Source organism: Zootermopsis nevadensis, unplaced genomic scaffold (assembly GCF_977971745.1).
Source record: "Zootermopsis nevadensis isolate Lab colony 2312 unplaced genomic scaffold, Znev_1.0 Znev_ptg000020l, whole genome shotgun sequence".
Classification (NCBI taxonomy): domain Eukaryota; kingdom Metazoa; phylum Arthropoda; class Insecta; order Blattodea; family Termopsidae; genus Zootermopsis; species Zootermopsis nevadensis.
This window is the reverse complement of record NW_028259152.1, coordinates 17968363-17990266: the sequence shown is the minus strand read 5'-3', so window position 1 is coordinate 17990266 and position 21904 is coordinate 17968363. Positions and strand designations below refer to the sequence as shown.

General features: G+C 44.1%; 2 protein-coding genes across 2 annotated transcripts in view; one reads left to right on the top strand and one right to left on the bottom strand.

Moving 5' to 3' along the window:
* Positions 1 to 56: 56 nt before the first annotated feature.
* LOC110834355 (putative glutamate receptor) lies at positions 57 to 16118 on the top strand. Its single transcript, XM_022073439.2, has 11 exons — positions 57 to 1971; positions 4234 to 4409; positions 4991 to 5107; positions 5955 to 6155; positions 6540 to 6625; positions 7074 to 7232; positions 7685 to 7896; positions 9164 to 9378; positions 10704 to 10966; positions 11168 to 11416; positions 12817 to 16118. Exons 1-11 carry the CDS (start codon positions 1776 to 1778, stop codon positions 12956 to 12958), a joined length of 2016 nt encoding a protein of 671 aa, XP_021929131.2. The 5' UTR covers positions 57 to 1775; the 3' UTR covers positions 12959 to 16118.
* Positions 12110 to 21904, bottom strand: part of LOC110834361 (potassium channel subfamily K member 13) — a 32309-nt gene continuing 22514 nt past the window's right edge. Inside the window, exons 2-3 of the mRNA XM_022073453.2 lie at positions 14795 to 15234; positions 12110 to 13583 (exon numbers count right to left, since the gene is read on the bottom strand). Coding sequence (XP_021929145.2) covers positions 12921 to 13583; positions 14795 to 15234 — 1103 coding nt within the window. The 3' untranslated portion in view covers positions 12110 to 12920. The remainder of the gene's footprint in view (positions 13584 to 14794; positions 15235 to 21904) is intronic.

The following is a 21904-nucleotide window of genomic DNA, read 5'->3' as shown; positions in this document are numbered from 1 at the left end:
CCTCTTGCTACCGTAATACCTTCACGAGATCCTGTCTGAAGCCAGTTCTACTGTTAAGAGTCGAAGTCCGTCGATGGATGGACACGATCACGTAGGTTCCTAAATCCTAATTCTCGATGCTCGCCCAGACCATCGAAGCCCTATCAATTCCACGTCATGTAAAGTGTTTTCTTGCTTCCATCTCGGGTCCAAACACTTGCTTGAGAATTTCTAAGCGCATTAAGTTACTTACTTAACACCTGACACGTGCCAAAATCATTGTCGACCCTAATTGTTTTGACAGTAGATGGGGGTGATGACTGTTTTAGAGGTTTTCCACTTGGTTGGAAGTCCTTCGAACTGGCCACAAAAACAAATAAGAATTTGCAAATTCTTTCTCAGGTCAATTTTCTTTTGTTAACTCGCGTTGAATAAAAGATAGAACACTGTCTTGCACTCGTCTCGGTGTACAATTCAAATCTCCACCACGTGCATGCCAGGAAATGTTCCCAGGCTGTGTGTAGTGGTCAGATATGATTCTTGTGAACGTGCAATCCACATTGCGTTTGAGTTCAAGAACAAAAGTTCTGTCTCATCGATTACGGACGCCTACACCACTTTCTGGTCTACCAATCAGTTTGAATTAGCCTGGCATCAACTCGGAAACTGAGTTTTAAACGTACTTAAGTCTCTCTCTGTTAATTCGCGATGTATAAAAGACATTCACGCTCATTACATTAGAACTAAAGGAAGTAATGTTAGACTCGATGTGTTGTTAGCTGTGGTCGTGTAGGCGTACACCGACGTCGTAGTTAACTGTACTCTGCATGCAGAAAGCGTACTTCCGTCACAAAGTTGTATTAAGAGCTTTACGCGGAGGGATGAAGCTGGACTTAGACGGTTCTGGTTCTGGCCTCTCTGTACGCGTTCACATTCTGGCTCTCAGGGGCTCAGTACGGCGTGTGATCCCTGAGGTACGCAATGCTTTGTTCTCGCCAGGCTTTTTAGTTCAGCTGCGTGTGAGCCATTTTAAAGTTCTATTGATGAAATTATGACCAGGGCTTTGTTCTGAGTACCTTATTCACAAAACTCATTTTATAGGTGCCAGATTCTAAAGCACAGAGCAGGAATGAAATATAATGTTTTACGCTATATTGAAATTTAAATTAAGTTGCTTTGTACAATTTTTTTTCCCCTGGAGTTTAAAAGTGACAGTCAGTGCCGAGTCATGATTTTATAAGGTTTTCTCGTCCATCGACACGCAAACCTGCCCTTGTGGTCACATATTTGTGAGTGTAAATACTGGTGTTTTTTTTTTTTTGTGTGTGTGTAGTACAGTATGAGGCCGATCGACGCTTTAGAAATTTGGGACTGTGCTGCTGTTCACTCAAAAGACCAACTACTTAAATTAAATTAAAACTACCTGTCTAATTAATTGGATGATAAAATTACGTATGAGGAAACTCGTGAGGGAGACAATGAAGTTCTGCGATCTGCAAAGTCAAAAATATCAAACAAGCCGGATTTAATATCGTTAAATGCAGGCTGCAAAGAACGCATGAGGATATTTTGTACATTCCTGAACGAAATATGTCTTTTGAGTTTGTTTTGTAGACACTCAATATCGAATATCGTCCAAGACGGTCAATAGTTTCGGAAATAAGACGGAAAAACTTCGTGCTAGAAGCCCGTGTATACAAAGGCTAAAGGCAGAACACAGAAGTTAATTTGTTTCAGTGAGCGACGTTCATCAAAGGCAGAATACCGACACCCGCCAGTCTCAAACCCAGGGCACGATGTGGCTGTACAGCAGGTCCAGAGGAGAAGCAACTCTTGCTATTCTCTTCCTGACGACAGGACTTCAAGGACGCCTGGCAACGGACAGAAATTGGGGCGGTTCCGTGGATGGTCACTGGGAAATTCTGAAAGATCTGTGTAACTTATGGTCTCTGGAAAATATTGCTTTTATCTACAGCACGTATCCTGAAGAAGGTGAGTGACTTACTAACTACGTAGAGCCCTTCTAAATTCAACACTAATGTGATGTCTTCTGGGTATTTTTCTGGTCTATCGTCTCAGAAGAGATCTTGGGGCTTCAGAATGATATCTTCATTCGCAATAAAACACAAAACTATCGACAAATACAGGTAAAATATTTTACCTGTGTGCGCACATGATGACTTGCTTTGTTACTAATTTTGGGAACTTCAACAGCTGATTCACTCCAAAACAAACTTTCTCATTAACGGAAGTTTTCTCCGTGTAATTGATTTTTAGTGTTTCCGGAGGTTCGTTATTCTACACGCACTTAATGTCACTTACCCGTGGTCGCTTATTACACCGGCTTTTATTATTACCATCGTGTGTTTGCTTGAAAGCGCCCGTACTGAGAGCAAGAAGGAGATATGTTCGTTTAGAAGTTTCTCAGACGCCTTCTGCATTCATAATAGAGCGTAACCTAACCTAACCTAACCTAAACTAACATATCCTAACCTAACCTAACCTAAACTAACATATCCTAACCTAACATAACCTAACCTCACCTAACCTAACCTAATCTATCCTAACCCAACCCAACCTAACCTAAACTAACATATCCTAACCTAACCTAACCTAACCTATCCTAACCCAACCTAACCTAACCTAACCTAACCTAACCTAAACTAACCTAACCTAACCTAACCTAACCTAACCTAACCTAACCTAACCCAACCTAACCTAACCTAACCTAACCTAACCTAACCTAACCTAAACTAACCTAACCTAACCTAACCTAACCTAACCTAACCTAAACTAACCTAACCTAACCTAACCTAACCTAACCTAACCTAACCTAACCTAAACTAACCTAACCTAACCTAACCTAACCTAACCAAACATAACCTAACCTAACCTAACCTAACCTAACCTAACCTAACCTAACCTCACCTAACCTAACCTAACCTAACTTACACGATGGCATTTGTCAGATGCATTCTTTGCGTATCTCGTTCTAATGTGGAGGGGGGATGACCCACGAGGTTTATTTCTGCTATATCAGGTGGTTATGGCACTGGACCACGTGAGATGCGGGCTGCATGTACAACAAAATATGAGGGGCAAAAGCGAGACACAGCAGAATGCCATCCTTGAGAACCCCCAAATACCTTTATCAAGTCGAAAAATGAACACGTATTTAAGCTGGCCTTAAAGTACTTTTTATACCAACTCAATGCGGAATAATTTCTTTGGTGTCCAGTTTCTTCATTCCTTCCTTCCATTCTCGTGTGTCACCTTCCAAATCCTTTAAACTTAGAGTAACAATGAAGAAATATCAGCCGTGCTACGTATTGCGTTATTTAAACATTAAAAGGTGCCTAATGGTAGCATCACGTGTAAAATAGGATATTTTGCCATCTACAGTCTTCCATCAAAGTAAAAAAACATCTCACAGGATTTTCTACAACGCAGACAAACGTGACAAGTGTTATAATCACTCACCGTTGAGGTGCATTCTAAGGTTCTGAAGCATCATAACTTGAAGATTAAGTTGATAGAACTCAGGTATTTAACCCCTAACATCGGCAAGCCTCTTTGTCCCGAAACGTCGTTTTCTAGGACGACGAAGGATACTTTCAAACGAAGTTTTAATCTAACCGAATTTGAGTTTACTGAAATAAGATGGATGTAAAAGTGACATGCCACCGTACAAATTGATCGCAAAGTTTTGCAAGAGATTGACCAGATCAAATGTTTCGCTCGGTCGCCATTTCTGTTTGCTATTTTACGTCAATATTTTCTTAACGTCTTCCGATCTAATTTGTTTAGACGGACAAGACAAATGACATTTTATCCTGAAAGTACGAAAGTAACGGTCATGATTCGTAATATTTCAAGATCATTAGTTTAGAGTCATTACTAATTTCGTGCATGCAAAATATTTGGACTTACGGGATGACGTTCCTGGGTTACCAAGATGTCGTTGCTCTATGCAGGCGTTCGCGTAGCGAAGTGCAAGACGGTCCTCGATGTCTGGCCAGCACAGGTAATACAAGAAATACGTACAGACTTCGGCCAGGAAACCTATTGGAAAGCATCACTTGGAAGACCAAGAACTGAATGGGACGTGGCGTTAATGTGGCTGTAAGGAAGATAGATGTGAGGGTGGAATTTGTCTCGGACTGGCTCAGGGTCTTTTCCAAAGAAAGGTTTTAGTATTCTGGGCATAGCATTTAAGTCGCTGCGTACCTCACAGTGACGTCACGTGTGTTCTAGAACTACACGTCGGCCAGATCTTAAAGGAAACAGCCGAAATGTTCGCGGACACGGGAGTCAAAGTCCTCTTCCGGGAAGTGCCGCGTCCTTTGGAGCCTCGAACGTTCTCAAGCGTGAGGCGCTTCTCGTTCGTCGTGCCGACACCGGACGAGGAAACCGGACGCTATCTTCAGCAGGCAAGTAGCAGGAGGCAGCACGAGGCCAAACCTGTGTCTATTTCCTACTGTAAATGTGACGAACAGAAACGTGATTACGATGAGATTAGAAGGGGGAATGTTTCCAGAAACTGCCTGTCGTTATCAGTTCGCAAACGGCAGTTTTCGCGTAAGAGCCCGAGGTAAATTATCTCGCGTCGGTCTCTTTCGAAGAGGTGTTGTCGAAAATATTTTGTATGCATTTCTTGTATTCCCTTACGTTCCAAATCATAGCGCCCCCCCCCCCCCCACGTGTCTGTATCTTAACAGACCTGTGTGTCCTCGGTTTGGACAGTCTTCGCTAAAACTGTTCTTCTCAGGTCCAAATATATTTCCGAAATTTGTATTGCCTACTTCCGGTCTACTACCGAATGAAAGAGACCTCGTTTCGTAACCAGAGATTAGTTATAGGAGCGTGGAGACCACATTTCCACAAAACAGTGTTCCATCACTAAAAGAATATGTGTCCTATTTGGTGAAGAGATGGTATTTCAGACTTTGTCTATGGATAATCGTGTTCTTGAAGTTGAGATAAAACGCTGTACCTTTTTTCACGTCGACAGGCTTCTGCAGAATTTCCGGGTCTGTTCGACTTGTTCAAGTGGATCATACTGGAGACGTCAGACACAAACGTCTCCAGTTTTCTTCTGTCCTTGGAAACAATTTCTTTCCGCAGTCAGGCAAGTACAAACATGACGGCAACGATAATAGTAGGATAGAAAAGTTATTCTAAACATCTCCTCATTAGGGCTCGTTACACATCAATCCTCTTTGGGAGCGCGGCTTTTTGAACGAACTCTTTTGACGAAAATAGATCTGCCGAGGTCAGTTTCAAAGCGAATGTTGGAGAAGCAACAACAGAGCTATATTTGTACAGCCCAGTGCGTCACAGAAAGGCTACAAGAAAGTTGAGGGTGCAGCCTACATTCATCCTTTAAAGGCGAAGCGTATCTGAACACGAATATTTAAAAATTCATTTTCTAAATGAGAAACGACGATAGGGCCTAGCCTAGGGATGTGTGGTTATTTTTACTCATAGGTAGGATGGGGCTGTTTTAAAGTCAGAACGAACCGGAAGTCCTCCGGAGAATAATTTGAAATTTTTTCAAGCTGTTTCTTTCATCGATAATTTGTGTTGATTTGATACAACTTTAGATCGACAACTCGAAAGACATTTACACAATATTAATAGTCAATTCAAACATGACGTACTCAGGAATCAAACCTTGTACCTATTAGGCCGATCTCACTCGACTTCCGTATCCAGTTTTGTGTAAAGTAGCTGACAGAAGATAATCGGTTACGTATAGGATCTCCGAACCGTTCACGTCGGTAGGCATTAAGACGTCACCAGATTTGGCTTTGAAGTGGTCGCGTTGCTCCGTGCGGAAATAAGGCCATGTGTAAATTCTGTGGTCGCGTCGTCTTGGTTGCCTATTGTGTAAACAGCCTAACCTGGAGTTGTGCTAGGACAATCATATTCAGCGGTGAGGAGCAGAATAGTTATTCTGTGGGCCATTTGTCCAGGTGGTGGTAGTTACTTCAAGACATAGCACCACCTACACCGCTGATCTGGTCGAGTGGTACCGCGTCGTCCCGGGCGGTCCACTGCGACACCAGCTTTTCGGACGGTGGTCGCGACCTGGCGGCGTCATAACCAGTAGCAAAGACCTCTGGCAACGGAGGAGTGACCTGGAAGGTCTGCAGTTGAACGTAGTCACTGTCGAGGTAAGTGTCTTGTTCCAAGTACAGTCCAGCTACCTCGTGGTGGCCTCTGGTCTGCGCGAGAGGGGCGGCAAGGTGAGAGTAGTGGGGGAAAAGCAAAGCAGTGAGCTCTGATATCGCTGCAGAGCAGATACAGATCAACCGGAAAACATTGGCCGATAATTATTCTGCGGTGACGTGTAACACTAAAAAGTAACCGCTGAACCACTGATGGTGCAATGCCACCCCACACGTGGCTGCCATTTAGTCAGTCAATTGCTGGCCACTGTAAAGGTGGAAACTGATGCAGGACAATGTCATGCTAATCGAGACGAAGTCGGGCCAACCATCTGATAATTATGCGGGTTTTGTTCTGAACGTGAAGGCTGGTTTCCTGACTTTTGACAGGATCCTCCGTTCGTGACGACGCTTCCAGGGCCTCAGGGGTACTTCGTGGACGTATGGCGGGTGCTGGAAGCAGCTCTCAACTTCTCGTAAGTGCAGTCGAACTCCCTTAAGTCTGTCATGAGGGCATGACGTGATGTCGACCTGTTCTGTGTCCAGAATATTACATTACAGACGCAGAGGAGTCGGGAGTGGCGATAAATATGAACGCATGACAAATCATCGAAACAAAATTAATAACTCATTTTCTTCTTTTATTCTACGACAAACGTCGCCGCTTATTCAGTTCTAGGAAGCAAGAGTTCATAAACATCTTCACGGAAACCCTGACTTTGTTTAGTCCAATTTCTCTTTGGTGAGGAATGTCGAAGTTCATTGGTTAGCATTCCTACTCCGGCTTCACGTGAACTTTAAGTAGGCCACGAACACTTGTTACGTAACTTTTTCTGTTTATAAAGTACAAATTTTGTGGTGCCACAAATACCAAATGCATAGGAATGTTTTTTTTCCGGTCACGTGTTTACGTTTTCATTCCAGGAGTAGGTTTTCTGTAATAAACGAGAAAACATTTCCTTCGCTGGAACGGCGATTAGCTGACCCAACCACCAATGAGAGCGCAGATGTGCTGTTGGCAGTCCTGACGGCGAATTCTGTGGACCGGGTGTCATATTTATCGGATCCCGTCATGAAGCTCAGGTATGTAGCCTCAAAAACTGGCCTTGTATCGAATCTTAGGACTTTGGGTGAACTCCTGATCGCAAAAGAATGGAATCTAAGTGACGATTTTTAAGTAAAAACTTAAGATTAATAAGTGAATATGTAGAAATATGTTAAATGTGGGGATGAATAAGCTGCTGACATTACTTTAAACCAAATAAACACGAGAATGAATAAAGTAGAAGTGAAAAAGGATCTGACAATTAAGGATTTGTGACTGCTGTACCAAACAGCAAGGACTAGGTAACTTAGAACAAGTTGGGACATTTTGGTATAGCGTAAAATTTCAGCCTTCACAAGTGACGTCAGAGATCTGGGTGGCTGCGTGTTCCAAGGTAACCATGGCAGTCACAGTAACCATGGGAACGAGGTAGGCTTTCCGAAACGTCGGCGAATGAGCACTGGGTCATCAGATGACGCGTCTTGCCTAGGTTTCGGGTGTACATCCGCAGGCCCGAACTGCCGTACTGGAAGGCGTTCGCGATGCCGTTTGATCTGGGCCTTTGCTGTCTCACCGTCGTCTTCCTGGTGGCTGCCTCTGTGATGCTCGCCTTCAGCTACCGCTGGAGTCACCAGGAAGGACCCGTGGCTCTCACGTTACAGGACGCGCTCCTCGTCGTGTACGGGGCTCTACTGCAGCAAGGTACGGTGGCAGGGCACCTTCCTAGAGGGGGGGGGGGGGGAGGGGGTCACGTAGTTCAACAGACGCACTTTTGTGCCTTCGTGATAACTTCGCCTCGATACAACGAAACCGCAGAACCAAATCAGCAGTCGCGCCATTGTAATTTGTGGAGGGGAAGTTAACACAAAAATGTAGGTTATGCAATTTTCACGTGTTTTTGACACGACGTGGATAAAGTGGATGCTTAAAGGGGAGTGTGTAATTGCCGAACGTTCCATTTCTTCTGCAAACGAATTCTGAGTAGATTTGATACTTGATTGGAGAGGTTGTAAACTGAACGTCGATGGGCGAACTCCATTTCGTGTATTGTCGGCCCAATGGAATCGCTACGTAATATGACTAGAGGAATTTATCAGTGTCCTTAAGAAGCGACTGTTGTGAACAAAAGATTGAAAAAAATGTTGCAGAATACAAAATAAATTAATATTTACAAAATTGTATTTTAAAAATTCCTCGAGAACGTTAATAGCTAAAGACCTCCAACGCACCACGTGACAATTTTATATTCCCGTGCAATGCAACAGTATATTTGCTTCTTGTTCAATCGAAGTGTGGCTGATTCTAATGAACCATCGTGTGGAACGGATTTTCTTTAGACTTGTAACTCTGTGTAATGAACGTTAGTGCAGTATCGGTTAGAACGCTGGCCTTGTAATCCGGGGGTCTCGGGTTCGATTCCCGGCGGTGCCCGAATTTATAACTTGTGTTGGGCAAGGCCGTGGTCTAGGCAACACGGAGTTTTCCTCCGTGGCATCCCAACAATTACTCCATTCACACACAGAAGAAGGCAATGGCAAACCACTTCTGGATCATCTGCCAAGAACGTATATGAACAGGTCCCAGTCCGAGAAGAGAAAAGGATGGAAGGATCCTGTTCATATGGACCTGTCGTCAGACAGAACACTTAAAAAAAATCTTGAAGCCACGTTCAGTTCAGAAATTTTGTCGTTTCGTCTGCTGTTTAAAAACGTAAAGATCAAAATATACAAAACTATAATTTTGCCTGTAGTTTTGTATGGTGTGAAACTTGGTCTTTAAACACAAAGGGAGGAACGTAGACTGACTGAGGGTGTTTGAGAACGGGGTGTCTGAGGAGAATATTTGGACCTAAGAGGGATGAAGAAAGTTACATAATGAGGAGTTTCATAAGTTGTATGTTCTCCTCGCAGATCAAATCACGGAGGATGCGATGGGCCGGCATTTGTTAATTGATTTTTGTGTCGCCAAGGGAGTGAGCGGGCCCCTAAGAGTTGGGCTGCGCGCCTCGTACTCTGGGTGAGTCTCACGTTCGGCGTGCTCCTGTACACTGCCTACTCGGCCACCCTGATCTCCAGCCTCGCCGTCCAGCGCAGCCAGTATCCGTTCCTCAGCCTGGAACAGCTGCTGGAGAGCCCGTTCTGCGTCTGCGTAGTGCGCAATTCTACGGCTGACGCCGTTCTGCGGGTAAGGACGGGCAATCCGCAGGCCACAGACTGGAGCATGCCACGCGGCTTAAAGATAATTTGGAAGTCGTAGGCGCAAATAACGAAAGAATATGACGGTGGGTGTTAAGTAAATAGTGCGGTAGGATGTGCGAGCTTCTGAAGGACGCTCTTCGATGGAGGTCCTTCGTTTGATTGCATTTTCTCCCACATTCTCTCGCTGCCGCTCTGTTCCAGAGGATTCAACGAAGGAACGAGCCAGGCTGGTTGTATGTAGGCTTAATGTAATAATTGCACGACGGGCTACTTACCACAGTTTTCCTTCGATATTATACTCGTGTTATTTATTTGAACGTAATTTACTATCAAACACTTTTCTTGCATAAACTTAACCGTGTTTTCCCGTTATTTTTACACATTAATTTTAATTTTAATTAAACACTCGGCTCTAAGCGAAAAGATTCCCAAGAGTGACACAGCCACACTGTTTAAAGAGTGTTTGTCATTAATGTATTCGACGTTGCCATTAGATACCGTCAATAAAGCGGAATTTAACAGCCGTAAACAAATCGCATTTGGCACTCGTGTAGACGCTCATGCGGGTCGCCTCGTGTCCTTGACGTCGAGCCAAGAACACGCGGCGACCGGCGTCTGCTTCAGTGCGGACGGAAAACAAGGAAAATGTGGAGGTTTTTCCGAATAAATATTTGAAAGCTTTGTTATTGTTCTGTTGTCTAGAAGAGAAGCCTCACAGCTCAAAGTGCCGGACTTTTAAGTTCCACTCTGAATCATATTCTTTTGTCGCCCGACCACTCTGACACTGGAAAATACAGTTTCTCAGCTTATAGTTCGTAGCCCACAAAATCTGGGCGAATGACAAAGTCACGGGACCAAATTGAAAGACGCAAGGTACGCCTGTTATAGGTTAAATGTTTTAAAACGCGTGGCTTTTGTTAGGGCACGCACATGCGTACCAAGGGACGTCTATGAACGGGAAACTTCGAGTTATTAATTTATGAAGTTCAAGTGAACGGACTGAGGGGGGGGGGGGGGGGAGTGATGACGACTCGACAATCGATAAAAAAACAATTTTTGACAAAGTCTGAATGTTTCGCAACCTGGTTTTTGCTTCCTTCTACAGGTAAAAAAATAAAAGGACAGAAAACCTATTTGTTGTGACTTTATTTATAATTTAGACGATGTACAAAGTCCAAGAAAAAATTTCCCAGGAAAAAATAAATTTTATTCACGTGGTTAAAACAAATATGGAGGCAGGAACTAGAGACTTGTCGACTTGTCTATCCTCCCTGATTATTTGTGATCGTGAAACTTTTGTTTTCCCGTCAGCGTTCGCAAGACCGCGCTGTGTCTGAGTTATACGAACAGAAGATCAGAAGGGTACAAAGTTCCCGAGTTGCAAACGTCCCCGAAGGCCTGAAACTTGTGTCCAAAAATAAGGCTGCTGCATTCTTGGATCTTGACGAGCGAATCCGGGGTCAACTCGACGCGCTCGTCTGTCGTCTGGCCGACGTCCCCACCGATCACTTCACTACATACGGAGCGTTCGGCGTCAGACAGGACTTGCCCTACAAAAACGCCATCGATTATTAGTAAGTACTGAAGCCCTCCCCACTGACGTAACTTCGTTAAATTCCTCAATTTTCTACATTCGACGTAGGAATGAAAATCACAATTTCTGAAAGAGTTTAGATTCGTAGATTAGGAACCAAATCTACCTTACGTGGTGCCAGTGTTGATCGCACGCAGAACCACGACAATTGGCGTCGTTGAAATTGTTTGTTTATCCACAGCCTGAGGAAAATGTCGGAAGGAGGGATTCAGAAGCGACTGCAGGGTCTGCACTGGTGGCAGTACGCGACCTGTTCGCGTGACAGAGTCAAGTCCATTCGTCTGCGTCATGTGACTGTCGTGTTCTTTTACCTGCTGGTGGGACTGCTCGTCTCGGCTGCGAAGTTGCTGTGGGAACTCGCCTCAAAGTGGGCACGTCGCCCATCTCACGGCATCCGTCGGGACCCTGGTGAAACACCCTGTTTCCTGCAGTACGCTGAATGATGTTTTTCTTTTTCAAACGACGATAATAGCTCAGCGAGCAAAGAAATTTCCCGTTTTCTATCCAACCCGGAGGTTCATCCCCGATTTCACAAAAGCCCGTCACCAGGCTCTATCCCGAATCAAATAAACCCAGTCAAAAAACTCGCAATCTATCGTCTTTCGATACATTTTAATATTATCGTCAAATCTGCATCTAGGACTTCAAGTTCGTCTCATCCCTTCAGTTTTTCCATTAAACATTATGCACACGATTCTCGTCTGTCCCATCCATCACTTCCTCCTGTGGTTGATCGTGATAATATTATTTGGCGAGGAAAAGAGTGATGCAGATCCTCACGGCGACCGGTTTCATTTGATTCGAGGGCGACTCAGCTCCAATCTCTCTGAACCCGGAGCTTAAAATACGGTTCTCGACGCTTCTCCAGCGGTTCGAACCCCGGCCTCCCATCCTTCAGTCAGTCAGTAATGGCAGAGAGATTCCGCCTACGATCCAACACAGTTTCCTTGGTTTCCATAGCAACAGTGAAATGGTTTAGACCTCTACAAGTCATATTTGTCAATTCTCGAAAACATCTTCCGTAAAATATGAGTATTTTAGTAACGTTAATGGAAAATTAACGTAGCGTATCAATGGGAGTTGCGTGTTTTCAGCTTGTACCAATTAAAACACAATTCACGGATTCAGATTCATGCATGAATCCACTTGGATTTATTTGTGCTCAGTATAACACTTGAAACATTTTCAATACTACGGTTTCCCCATCAATTACAGACCGCAATCTTTCGTGGGGTCTAGAAGCTTCTGAGAATGGCAAAGTATTATTATGGCCGAACTTGTCCATTGCAGGTCGAAACAAATACATATTTTCAGAGCTTATACATCATGTTTCATACGCCCTTCCAACGCAACAAATCTTTTACAGGTTAAATTTGATTCCTTTTTAAAAATTGTCCTTTAAATGTACATGAACAGACTGCTATGGTTTGAAAATTTGTTTTATGTCTCAAAATAACGCTACTGTATTACTTAAACAGAAAATAATGCATTTAATTTCTCCATACACGTTATATGTATTGTGAGTTTTGGCTTGTAATACCGCCCTGAAGATAGAAGAGATAAGTCCCTCCGAAACGCTGGTAATTACCTGCAAGAATACAAGGCTTTAACGCCACAATCGACACCACCAATAATTATGCAGAATTAGGCTCAGTCGACTGCCCCTGGACCCTCCTTTCTTTTGGAGGGAGTCAGGAATATTTTCGTCTTGTCCCCGCTTTATTAATTTAATTCCTTAGAATATCTATGAAATAATGGAATGGAATTATCACATTTGCTGAAATTCCTCCCTGCATCGTCGGAAGTGATCGGATTTCTTCTTTTTCACAGCCCACTCGTATTTGTCCATGCATCTGCACTTCTAGTCATCGACACACCCTCACCAAGTCGAAAGCTCCACGACCTTCTGGAGCCTCAGAACACAGATCTGCCCGTTACCTTCCGCTGCCACTGTCACCTAATTTCTGAGTGACTATTGCCAAAGGCCCTACCGTGCCGGGCGTGAAACTCCCAGGCGGTCTCCGCCCTGAACCGCTGCTTCCTCTCTCGTTGCCGTAGTGACAACCCCCCCTCTGCATCTGAGCCGTCTCGTACAACTGCTTCTGCATCACAGCCAGAGACACCTTGTTGGCCTGCAGGAAGTCCTTCATGGATATCATCTCTCCCGACAGACGCCTTCCTCCGCCGACGCCATCTCCTTCGGAGTCATAACCCATGGAGTCGGAGTCGGCGTCTCTGCTCGACGTCTTGGCATCGCCGTCTGGTACGACGCCGCAGACGGGCGGGCGTCGCCCCAGCGCCGCTGCGACGTTGGGCTTCCGATGACGTCGTAGGTTTGCGGGCATTCCAGCGCTGGATCGCCTTCTTCGGCGCTTTCTTCCCTGCTGGAGCCTCATGGACTGGCGTCTCCAGAGCCGTCCAGCGGCGCCGGTTGCGTCTTCTAAGCACCGGCAGTCCAGACGGACGATCAGCCAGTTCAGTGCTTGTTTGATGACGATGGATGTGACGTTGAAAAGGGAGTAGATGCAACAGCAGCCCAGGACGGTGAAGACGAAGTTTCCGAATCGGTACCAGTGCACGTGAGGGTACGACGGCTCCTGAAACAGCGCAGTTCTCCGGCACTCGGTAGGAACACCCGGAGCCAAACGTAACTACATCCTAAATACTGTCGTTGTATCGAGTAGTAATATTTTTCTTGTTTGCCGTCTGATCTGGTATTAATTAGTCATGTCTGTAAACCCTACAAGTTCTGGATAATCGCCATCTTCAGGGTTAAAGCAATGAAACGAGGTTAGAAAGGCGTACTCCTCGCAGTACACCGACATTCCAAAGGTGTTCTTCACGTTAGTGCTTGTTGAATTTATCCAGTACGATGTCATTGCTGGTCTCAACTCATTCTTTCTCCAATTTTACCCAAGATCCTTGTTGCAACTTACGCCATTACTTCATTAATCATGAGGTTGTACGCGCGCAAGGATGGACGGACAGCCCCTGTACCAGTGCGTGAAGACACCTAATAATGTATTGGCATTGAAGATGGCGATCAGCCGAAACATGTGGAGTTTACGTTCACGAATAATAAAAACCTTCGTGTGATTTTACATGTATTAACACACATGCATTCATGCAAATAGGCGTATATGTGTAGGCGAAGGTGTGTGTGTGTATGTATGTAATGAGGGCCGTGTGATTTGTCGCAATTTTACTCAGTCTCTACATGCGAATACCATGACCATATAATTCCAGATTCTTACCTTTTCTTCGGATGATCAATGAACATTGTAATTAAAACAGCGTCTCTAAATGATTGGATGGGCGCGTCGTGATGATCTTGTAAAAGCCACAGCTGTTATTTTGGCGAGACGTGATGACGTGGTGATTGATTCCGGTGAATACGAAACGACTTGGGCAGGGGAAGGCCATTGCTCTTTCTAAAGTTCCATTACGACATTAGTTTGTAGGGGATGAAGAAACCCGCGCCGGGAAAGTCGATGTCCCACTGGAGATTCGAACCGAACATGTCCGAATGCTTAGACTAAGTTCCTCGGGCCCTGTTGACTTAGTCGCTCTAACAGTTTTTGGCGGAGAGTGTTCTAGACCCGTCATTAAAGCAACTGGAATTGTGTCTTGATAGAAATTGACCGACGTTTGAGAGATGTTTAATGTCTCCATTATCTGGGGGCGATTAGTGATGATGATGGAGGCAGTAAGCATCTCTGAAACGTCGGTAACTACACGGCGCTACAATCCAGAAGACAGCCGTGTTCGTACTCAGCTCCGTGAAAACGTCAGATTCTACTGAGCTAACCTGTGTTGAAACGTAGTCTCCGAAGCCGATGGTGGCGAAGGAGACGAAACAGAAGTAGATGGACTCGAAGAAACTCCAGTCCTCGAAGGGCGTGTACACGGCGGCGGCGCAGAGAGCGAGGGTCACCGAGGCTACCGTGAGGTACAGCATCACCCAGTACACACTCGGTTTCCAGTGATCGAGGCTGGAGTCATCCTCGTCCAGGTCTTCTGGCAGCGAAACCCGGGAAATGCGGGAAGCCCTCCGGGCACCCAGCCCCCCGCTTTCCATGCGCTTCTTCAGTCTCCGAAGGTGCACCATCCTCAGTACGAACGCCAGGAACGTGATTATGCGCTCCAGAAACAGATTGAAGAAGAGAATTCCTCCGGAACAGCCCAGGAAGCCGTATATAATCACTACGGCTTTACCGGCCGTGGTCTGCGGAGTCGTGTTGCCGTATCCTTGAAATAAAGAGCGGGTGGTTAGCGTAAGAGTTGTCTGAGTAGACAAGGAAGTAATCGTGACGTCAGTCCGTGCTTTGCATAATTTTGAACAGAGTTCGGAAATCCACGTTCTGATCTCCCGGGATTCTCTTCTATATATATATAGTTCCGCGGATTTTTTGGTAATAAATAGATGTAAATCTTTGTGACTGATTCCTCTGGTCTGTGTGGTGAACAACGATTTCCGAGTAGAAATCACGAAACCTATTTTCATATTACACAAATTTTTAGCCTTATAAAACTTGTATTTTTAAGTTATTATTTAGGTAATTCAAGTTCCAAATCTAGCAAATAAATCTGGTTTAGCACATGATTCAGCGATCTGAGATTTATTCAGAGATTATGCGATCGAATCCGGGTTTTTTTTTTACTGCGTTAATTTCGTCCTTACATCTGCGGCTAGGTTTTCCACGTGGTCTGTGCTCTCCAGGTTTCCCACCCAAACATTTGTACGTGTTTCTCATTTCCCGCATCATCAGCCTCTCTCTAGGCTGATATCTGCGTAACTTTGTCGGCGAATAAGATTCACGTGTCTCCTTCCGCTTCGAAGCAGTGGTTGTTGTTGTTCGTCGCAGAGCAGGCGCTTCGCTCTCTCGACACCTCGGAGCATTCTGTTGGAGCCGTACTGTGAAACAATTTCCTGTCGTAGGATTGCCTTTGTTTTGCAGGACGTGATCTGCATATAATCCTATGCGCTTAGTGCGATAGGATTATAAATCCAAAGTCCTGGTTACTTTTGACATTAAGCGATGATTGGGCCACATTACAACAAAGGACAGATCCGTGGTGAGACTTAATTAAAACAGCGACTTTCTGAGAATAAAGAGACGTAGAGAAATGGATTTGATTCTTTGGCAGAATACAGAGAAACAAATGTCCCGTATCAGCGATGGAAACCGGAACATTGTAATACGACAGAGGCCGGAACAGGCTACCAAAGTAGCTGATGAGATCTGCAGTGGGAGGTCCCGGAAGCTGACGTCAGAGCGATCCCAAGCAAACGCAGGACGGCCGAAGGGGGGGGGGTGTGGGTGTTTTTCTATTGTATTTATTTATTTTTAATTTTTAACGACTCTACCAGCAGCCGGTGTTTTCCTAGCGGGAAAGGTTGGAAATATTGATTTTACCTTTAAGGCATCTGCAGGTTGGATCGAAATTATCGAGAGGAAAGATAATCATGGAGACACGTTACAAAGTTTTGAAGTTACTACCTGATTCTGCATTGTATCCAGAGTAGTTACACAAAACCTTCGTCCCCGAATGTGAATAATAAAGAGAGAAAATAAATAAATGAAAATACAAAATGAATGACGTTTAGGGCCTATAGACCTCATCGTAGACAAACACGAAACTCACGTCATTTTACAAGACAATAAAATTACAAAGATACAGTTTAATGTCGACATCTTATGTTTTGGCCAGGAAGGCAGAGGAAGAAGGTTCACTGTTTTACCTCACAAGAGGAGCCGAATCTTACGGTTTCGACGTACCACGACGCGTCGTAAGCGGAAAGTCACTTTGCTCAGCAAACTGCGAGATATAGGTGGCAACTACACAGTTTAAACGAGTATTTGTATGAATCCAACATAGACATTAGATGGATATAAAAAGGAAAACAATTGCCGAAGTCACAACTAGAACTCTCATGTTTGACCTTTGCATCAATTCTGTTCTCCTACGCCAACCAACCAGAGAGCGGGTTCAAGCAGGGGATAGACTTCGCCTTCGGTTTGCCGTGGAACCTAGTCGCACGTCTCGGAAAAGACATTAAGCTTTCTCCATCATTGGTTCAAATTAGGCAGATGTGTTGTCCTTTCGTGGTACGAGGCGCGCCCCAAAAGTAAGTTTCCCACTCGTCCCACAGCTAGCAAACCTTATATTGAGCGAAGCGACTGTGCGTACGTGATAGAGCAATGACGTAGCATGGCGCATGCACTAACGGCACTTCCCGCGTTCTCACAGTAGCATCGTTGCAGCTGTTGAAGATGGAGGTTCTTATTCCAGCTCCCGCCGACTGTGAAGTGCGGTCAGTGATAACGCTAGGCCGCACACGGCTCGACGGACAGCAAGTCTCCTGCAGGAGTTCAGCTGGGAGGTGTTTAATCATTCACCCTACAGCCCGGACCTCGCTCCCAGTGATTTCCATCTTTTCCTACACCTCAAGAAATTCCTGTCCGGTCAGCATCAGCGTTTTGAGAATGACAGAGAGGTGGAGATGGTTGTCACACAGTGGTTCCAATCCCAGGCGGCAGACTTCTACGACACAGGTATTCAAAAGTTGGTCCCACGGTATGACAAATGTCTCAATTCCGGTGGCGAATATGTTGAAAAATAGCTGGACACTTGCTGTATCTGTTGCAATAAATATTTCCATGAAATTGTGTTTTGTTTCTGTAAACGGCCCCAGGGAAACTTACTTTGTAGACCAGCCTCGTATTTTACATACGTAACTAATTGTAATTAACGCATGGAGTCCCGGAAATTCTTTGCTGTGTTCGTTGTGAATCGATATTCTTCTACACCGTCCATAAGCACAGTTCTTGTCAAAGGAAACTTACGAAACAGAGCTGTGTGGGGCAGCTAGCCTACCAGTGCTAATTATGGTTCCATTAGCAGGGTGTGTGGGTTTTACAGACAACATTTCCGTTCTATCTTCCCGTATCCAGTTGAAAAACGCGTAAGATTTTTGTAGCAGAAAGCTCGGAGCGGTTGCACTGCTGGTTTGCGGTATCAAAGACTCGTTACATTACTTCGGCTTTGTAGGGAATAATCTCAGATTTCAAAGAACACAACTTGGACTCCATTTTGTCAGTGATGATCGAGTGTTGTTCATGGTAATTTACGTTCTCAAGTGATTGGGTATGTTCTGGACTTTATGGTGAACATAACTTTCTTGAGGGCATTTGTTTGCAAGCACACAACATTTGAGTTACCCCGAACACACACGTTCTACTCAGTCTTGTGCCCGTTGAGATGAAAACTGGGCCCATATGTAAACCAAATTGGTAAGTAAGGACGAGGGCTTTGGTGATATGGGAACTGAGATTAGAATTCAACAGGGTCGAAAGGTGATAGGACGTTGAAACATTTCTTTTAGGGATAAACACATCTACAGGAATGTAAAAAGATAATCGATAAAACATCAGTGGAATTTTTTTAACACTCCGCTGTGAAATATGGGTCATGTTCAGATGCCAATGGCGATCGAAATTAACTTAATTAGAAAAATAACTCAAATGTCGAAGTTACTGAGTTGGAAAGAATATTTTATAGAGCACAAAAAAATCAGTGGTTCAATCGCTAACACATGCAGAGGATGAACGATGACTTCATACAGAAGATGGCCGTCTTCAGGGTTGTAACGCCGTGTAGCCTCGAAGAAGTTTATCAACTTTTCAGAGGTCCTTGCTGACTCCGTCATCGGGGCGATGAGAACGTCTGAAAAGTTGGCAAATTCTTCCAGGCTACACGGCGCTACAACCCTGAAGACGACCAACTTATTCAAGTATTTCGTCTTTAACGTGGTAGGATTCTGAATGTTCGATAAATATGCTTTCAGTCGCTTCCATGTCACACAGAACTTAATATTCCCTCGAAATTATTCTACTCCATGTCGAATCGAGGTCTCATGGAACGTAACCTAATCTCGCCGCAATTGCCCTACAGTCGCGCGCACAAAAAACGTTTCCATCTGGCGTCATTGCAGAGGGCGCTTCGTGCCATTTGTCGGGAACGTTTTCCGCGCTGAACGAGCCAATTTCTTCTGCGAGAGTGAGCAACCATTCACTGAAAGCAAGTGTCGTCAAAGCGGATGCTATGACGACAGCAACGCGGAGTACAGATTCCTCCCTCACGCATCGTCGGCCACACAAACGACACTTCGAGGCCGTGGTACTAGACTCTTCAACAGATCTTGTGGCGAAATCCGTGAGCTGCCAGGCAACTCTCAGTTTGATTTTATCATTCCCTATCGATTAATAAAATCGCATTGATCTTTTCGCGTTAAGCACTTTCTCGTTTTTCAGATCGTAGTGTTCGCGCTCAGGGACACGTGAACCTGCCTTGACAAACGGTGCCCTGCGCCTTGAGGTTGACCCCAAATCTGTTTCAGGCCTTATGTCCGTATTCGTAGTAAACGGTGCCATGCCTACCTTCGTGGAGAGTCGCATCAGGGCATTAAGGACAACAGACGCCACTTTAATTTCCGTCAGCTTCGTTCTATTCAGCAATTTGAAAAAAAAGAGCCTTGTAGAAGTCTAAAAATACCGCGAAACATATTCTCCTCGCCTTATCAGCTCGTTGATCTGCACTTTATGAAGCCGACTGTACATGCAGCATCTGGCTGTCAGTTGAGATTCTCTTGTCGTGAATGCTTTGAGACGGGAGCATTCTAGAACAATCCGTCTCTATGAGCCTAGGACACTAGGTACTCCTAGCCTTGGCTTTTATGTAACATAGAAACGTTGCATCAATGACTAGGAAGGTCGGAAGCCAAGGACAACCGATCAACACTCCAGATTTCGAATCTGAATCTTAATCAAGTAATATAGAAACTTTGTTCAACTCGTTGAACTAGGTTTTGCCACGGTCGGATCAGAACAGAAGTGGAATTTACCGGAACATTTTCACGCAAGAGTAATGCTTGGATTCTGTAAGAATTCTAGTATTCTGTTAAACAACCTAATCGAATTAACTGTCCGGTGCCCAAAGTGTCGAGAAATTATCCGCATATTCAGTACCATGTACATTGGAGGGATCTATTCCAGTCCACACACTATTTACTTTATACAATAAAACATAATATAAAGATAAGTATTTATTTTATTTTATTTAGTGTTCTGTCTGACGACAGGTCCATATGAACAGGATCCTTCCATCCTTTTCTCGGACTGGGACCTGTTCATATACGTTCTTGGCAGATGATCCAGAAGTGGTTTGCCATTGCCTTCTGTGTGTGAATGGAGTAATTGTTGGGATGCCACGGAGGAAAACTCCGTGTTGCCTAGACCACGGCCTTGCCCAACACAAGTTATAAATTCGGGCACAGCCGGGAATCGAACCAGAGACCCCCAGGATTACAAGGCCAGCGTTCTAACCGCTAGACCATCAAAGATAAGTACACCCCATAAAGTGGTGAGTAGATGGTATAATAATAATAATAATAATAATAATAAGTGAAAAGTCAAAACTAAGAAGTTCCTCATTACGTAATTGCCTCCCTTTTCCTGCCATTTATTCTTATTCGTTGGTTCCGATCGTAACTTTTGACTCAACATCACGAATTGTACATCGAGCAGAATTTTCCACATGACATATTTTGAGTTGCATTTCTTTCTTACGTTGGTAACAAATGAATAACTGTCGGACTTCGATGTATGGGCGATATTTTAGACTGAGACTAATGGATCCATCTGTATATATAAGCGCTTGTACATTTAACACACAGACTTTCTGTAACTTAAAGCAGTTAGTTCAATAAATTACGTTACTCTAACTAGACTCTGGGTTGAATGTACGTTCAATGGCCCGAAGTTTGCGTCGAATTTGTGTCGGGTATAAATTCTTCTCTACGGCTCCGCTGTTCGAGCTGTCTGCAGCTCTGCTCAAATAAACTTTCTGTGGGGGCGTAGCACACCGGCCCACTTATTTTTGAACGTCGTTATTATACCTAGTTCGCAATTTTATAAAAGTATGTGTTTTGGTCTAGGAAATATTTTAAAATGAAATAAATGACACTGAAAATAAAGACAGGGAGACGGGAAAGGAAAATGAATACATAAAGTAAACCCAAAAAACATCTATTCTGCAGGCGAGTAATCAGCTTCACGCTCTCTGTGTAAGTCCGAAAGTTGTCCGGACGGGATGGGCGAAAAGAGGGTACCCTACCTTTGAAGAATTTACTGTAACGACCGAGCTGTATCAACTGTTTCATGCCTTTATGTAATTTAAAATAAATTGAAACTTTGTGATGACTTAAGAGTAAATCGTGTATACGCGTCTTAAAACTTGAATTTGTATTCTCTAGGGACTTCATACAAAGTAATTTACACGATAAATTAAACAAATATCAGCACGCTGATGCACTTTTACTCGTATAAATCCTCAAATAACTTTCCATTAAAGATGAAAACGCAAATAATCTTGTAAAAGAACTTTCGTCAGTCGGAAGATAAAAGCTGGTAATGTCTCCAGTCATTGTAATTGATACAAATCGCAAACACAAGGATTTTAAAGGAACGAGGGTTTCCACAGATTCAGTCCCCCTCCCCCCCCCCAGCTAAATCCAAATTTCCCCCCACTCCCCTCATTTACGTCAAACAAAGTGCAGAAACGCCGGTCTATTTATCTGAAACTGAGAATGTTTGGCCTGTGAACATTTTACGAAGCTCGTAAGACCGCTCTTATAGTTCTTGAGTAATATTTAAAATGTTGTTAGTTTTAAAATAAAAATTCGCGTGCCGAAACCTTGCGAGATATTGCACCAAATTCTTTGGATTATGTAATGGCTTCAGACGAAATGCGCGATGCAGATATTTTCGTTTTTGCTGTTGACTGGTTGTAATAAATACGTTTACGGTCAAAGTGTACAAACAAAAGACAGTTTTCAATTTGTATCTTATATGCGTCA

What these genes read in the sequence shown, in the direction of transcription:
- LOC110834355 (XM_022073439.2), top strand. Translation starts at nt 1,776, where the DNA reads ATGTGGCTGTACAGCAGGTCCAGAGGAGAAGCAACTCTTGCTATTCTC. An exon ending in GAAGCAGCTCTCAACTTCTC is followed by an intron (nt 6,626 to 7,073) that starts GTAAGTGCAGTC and finishes TTTTCATTCCAG; the next exon opens with GAGTAGGTTTTCTGTAATAA. An exon ending in CGGCTGACGCCGTTCTGCGG is followed by an intron (nt 9,379 to 10,703) that starts GTAAGGACGGGC and finishes TTTTCCCGTCAG; the next exon opens with CGTTCGCAAGACCGCGCTGT.